This window comes from Penaeus monodon, chromosome 13 (genome assembly GCF_015228065.2).
Source record: "Penaeus monodon isolate SGIC_2016 chromosome 13, NSTDA_Pmon_1, whole genome shotgun sequence".
In the NCBI taxonomy this organism is placed as follows: Eukaryota; Metazoa; Arthropoda; class Malacostraca; order Decapoda; family Penaeidae; genus Penaeus; species Penaeus monodon.
This window is the reverse complement of record NC_051398.1, coordinates 47,137,498-47,142,029: the sequence shown is the minus strand read 5'-3', so window position 1 is coordinate 47,142,029 and position 4,532 is coordinate 47,137,498. Positions and strand designations below refer to the sequence as shown.

Here is a 4,532-nt window from a genome sequence, read left to right as displayed (position 1 = left end):
AGGAGGAGGAGGAAGGAGAAACAAAAGGATAGGCAGAGTAGGCAATGTGGGAAGATATATGGAAAGAAGCAAAGGAAGAACAAACCCATACATTAGATCGAGTGAATTTCCTGAAATCAGAAATCCTAAACATTCTCTTCTTCCCATATTCCAAAATTTAACAAGTCTTGGATCAGAACTTACAATGAATAAAATAAATAAATAAACAAACAGTCACCAACACATACAATCCTTTCTCAATCTCAATCTTCAGATCAGATCCTATGGCTTATTCCCACACCTCAAACTTTTCAAGAGGTCTCCACTACAGTAACAACAGGGCTTTGAAAAACAGGTACATCAGGGCCTTACCATGATCCAGTTTGTCCCTCCAGTTGGTTGTGTTGAGGTCATGATAGAGACCCTGAAGGTCCTGGACATCTGAGAAGTCGGCTCCCTTGAAGTAAACCTTTGTTGTGCCCTGTAGTCGTTCCTATCAAAAAAGAATACAAGGGGTATTTTTACTTTTTTTTTCACAAATCAGTAACTATACTTGAAAAAAAAAAGATAGATGAAAGGAAAAAGAAAAACAAACAAACACACACACACACACACACACACACACACACACACACACACACACACACACACACACACACACACACACACACACACACACACACACACACACACACACACACACACACACACACACACACACACACACACACACACACACAAAATATATGCTGAAGTAATTAAATGGGATGCTTTCCAAAAGATTGATCAAAATTCTTTCTTTAAATGTACTGTGGCTGGGTAAAACCTAAAACCACTTTAGTTGGTTATTCACTATGAATCACTATAAACAAAAAAGACAGACACGGACTCTTACCTGAATATATCCGTATATGGGCAGTGTGCTCAAAACACACACAGACTTCTGCACAGTGTTGCGGGTGATATCTGCAGTCTTGTTTGTTACTTTCTAGTAATAAAAACCATGCATTTTATCATTGTGAACATATACTGCAGTCTCTACAAGTTAAGGTGAATATATACCTTGATACATTTCATCTTTCTCAAAAGGAAATAAACAATCTTTCCTGTTTTTATTTTTCTATAATAAAAATGCAAACCATGATTTTAACTATTCTAACATGATCCTATCAATTTCATATATTTCCAAAGATAAATGATAACAAACACCTGAAAAAAAGTTCTCTGCATAACAAATAATGAGAGAAACATGGATTGCAAAAGACCTGAATTGTCATCTCATGCTCTTTTCTTCCTTCAACATTCCTATCTATGTTTGTCTCAAGATGAAAATACCACAGTATATGCAAAAATAAAGAGAAAGTGCAAAAAAATACAATAATAATAATTCCTTTTCAATTTACCTCTGCATCAATCTGTCGGTAGCAAGAAACCCCAAACACAGTCTGGTCGGGCTTGGTCAGGTGGGGCAAGTGGAAGAAGATAGTATCAGCCTCATGGTTGTGCGCCCCGTCTGGCAGGCAGAGAGATGGCAGGTGGCGCCAGAGCTCGGGCAATTCGCATCCATCATCACCTTGTGTTAGTGGCGGGTATGCATACTCTACCTGGAAAGGAATAACACTATATGAGTCCTATTTTTGGTTTGCATAGTCAACCTGTTAATGAATGAGTTTCCTTGTAGGGAAATCCTGTTCTCTTACTGAAATGAGACAGTCTTATACATCCTACTTGGGTATAGTTTTAATTTATAACAGTACAAATTTCATGACAAACAGTATAAAGAATTAGTAAAATGATGACACTTCTCATCTTTGACATTTTCCTCACAAGATTAACATAAAAAATTGTTGTTTCATTTAGAAACATAATACATGCAGCAATCCTTCACCTTCCCTCACTGATAAACAAATGACTGACATGTTTTTTTTATCTGATGTAGACTTGTCCGGAAAAAGAATCATATGTCAGAAATATACAATTCTTGGACACTCACTGCATCTATTAACAATGACTAAATAAAATTACCATTAAATTGATAAGCCAATGATAAGAAGGGACAGTTCCATATGCTTATAGTTCACTGCTTTGTGTAGTTCAACTATTTAAAGAAGTCAGGAGTTGGTTCTCATACAATAAATACATGTGTGACTGCTTTTCTGACTCAATATATGGCTAGGAGATTAAGTGTCAAGTAAAGAACCACTCAAAGCACCATTTTACCAGAATATACATGGGAGATATGTGCTAATCTTTTTGTCACATCACTAAAAAACATGGTAAATCATGCACATAAGTGAACAGTAACAAAATCTTAAAAATGATTTTTCTACTTTACATCAGGCAGAAAACAAATGCTTTTTTCCCATGATCTGTATCTCCAACCCATCTAAAAGCACTACATACCACAGGTCCACCAAGTACAAGGAAGAGGAGGACCAGCAGGTTGCTAACACGGAAACAGAAGATTTGTGTTGAAAATGAATATTGGATTCATTTTAGTCACACCAAAGCAAATGAGATATTGTGCAGCTTAGTGAATGTCATGTCATAAACAAATAATTATCTATAGTCTTCTATGTATTTTTTTTTTTTTTAATAACTAAAAATAATTAAACAATTGCCAATCAACCACGAATATGTTATGCCTATAATCATCTGCAAAAATCCTAGCACTTCCTAATAATTCCTGCAATGCCTATCAGGCCTTTTTTTTCCTCTGAATTTCATTAACATACATTCAATAGATTACAGAATCTGAATCTTAATTCTGAAACTATGATAACTTATATCTAAACCATACCTTGCTATTTTTTTTAAGAAACTAATGCCATCATCATTTCTTCACATGAATCATGATTCATGAAAAAAAAAAAAAAAAGTGCAAAGCTCATTCACGTTTGTATAATCCATCATTACAGGCGATTTTGCAGCCAAGTATGTACACACTTCACCTTACTGATGTGCAAAACATATAAATACTATGAATGGCATATCTGGTTCATCTGCAATAACATCTCAAAAGGGTGATATGGACTTTTCAACTCACATGAATATCACTTATAGAAATCTATGAAAAAAAAATTAAGAAATTTTAGTATACTGTAAATATTTCAAGTTCATTTATTACTCTAATTTTTAAAGAGCAAAGAATTTAAATTCAAGAAAATCAATAATTGAGGCCTAATTACCAATCCTTAATTGCACTAATCAATGATCTATTACTTAAATCTCTCTACAGATACTCATAGGTGTAGTATTTATTGCCATTAAAGCTAAATCTTGTAATATAAGAAGAGCATTAAATAATATTGAATTTGTGTGTGTTAACCATAATTTCAAGAACTGCCATCTGCTGTCTCATAATAAATTACAAAAGTGTGCTCATAATTATCAATATTCATTTACCAACATAAGAAAAGAGAAAAACAATTGCCAAAACAACATAACACGATCTGAATTAAATATAATTAAATTCTGCAAGATTGTCAGCTGTCACTAAGCATTCTGACTAGTCTCACCTTAAAGTAATAGTGATAGCATCTTAATTACTATGATAATGGATAAATTAAACTAATTACAGTCACTAATATATAATATGCTATAATTCAGAGACATATTGACAGCATTTATTAGACCAGACTTCACCTTTACAATAATCAATATGGTAGCTTTAGTCCTCTCATTTTTAGCTCAATATTTTAGTTTAAAGTCAAGATTCAAATGCTGCTAACCTATATCTAACTGAATTTACATATCATATCATACGAACTGTTTAAAAAAACACTTTAAAATATCACCAGACCGGACCAGGACCCAATATAACTTTACTTAAAAGATCAATATAACACCGGAGTCATCACATGGAAAACAACTTACAATCATCAAAGAGCAAATGAACGTTCCCACACACTCACAAAAAAAAAAAAAAATCCCCCAAAAGAACAGATAACACAAAACTAGAAGGGGGAAAAAAAATCCCAAACCACGAAACAGAACTATTGATTTTTTTTTCCACCTGCATTCCCTTTTTGTGATGGAATCCCACCACAATGACGTGCAGGGCTATAGGATCTTTCTCCGCCTCGTTCATTTTCGCCCCTTGAACCACCGGAGGACAAACGGGCGAGGAAAATACTCTCTGAGGAAAATCTCCCCCATTCACTTCATGACAATGGTGTTTACATCAGCAAATACGTCGCTTATTCTACAGAGTCGCATACGGACGCCGCGCCATCATAGAAAACGGGTGATTATACTATATGTCATGGGGATTTTTTTAAGGGGTGACTATGGAATTGTGGGGATTTTTTTAAAGTGATATATATTTTTTTGTGTGGGGGGGGGGGAGGGGAGGTTATAGTTTTTTAGGGGGTGGGGAGGGGAGGTTATAGTTTTTTAGGGGGGGGGCTAAAGTATCTTGAAAAATGGAGGAGTCTACCCTAGCTCATGGAGATTTTATTTCTCCGGGAGTGACATTGGAATTCTGATTTTTTTTGTGCCGTTTTTATCATTATTATTATTTTTAACTCAAACTACCTCATGGAGGATCCTCC

At 34.8% G+C, this 4,532-nt stretch overlaps 1 protein-coding gene across 4 annotated transcripts in view; it reads right to left on the bottom strand.

The window, feature by feature from the left end:
* LOC119580389 (late secretory pathway protein AVL9 homolog) overlaps nucleotides 1-4,165 on the bottom strand; it is a 29,275-nt gene extending 25,110 nt beyond the window's left edge. For all 4 annotated transcript variants that reach the window (XM_037928515.1, XM_037928516.1, XM_037928518.1 and 1 more), the window contains exons 1-4: nucleotides 3,995-4,165; nucleotides 1,383-1,583; nucleotides 875-967; nucleotides 352-472 (exon numbers count right to left, since the gene is read on the bottom strand). In XM_037928515.1, the coding sequence (XP_037784443.1) occupies nucleotides 352-472; nucleotides 875-967; nucleotides 1,383-1,583; nucleotides 3,995-4,069 (490 nt within the window). In that variant the 5' untranslated portion in view covers nucleotides 4,070-4,165. The remainder of the gene's footprint in view (nucleotides 1-351; nucleotides 473-874; nucleotides 968-1,382; nucleotides 1,584-3,994) is intronic.
* Between the last annotated feature and the right edge of the window lie 367 nt (nucleotides 4,166-4,532).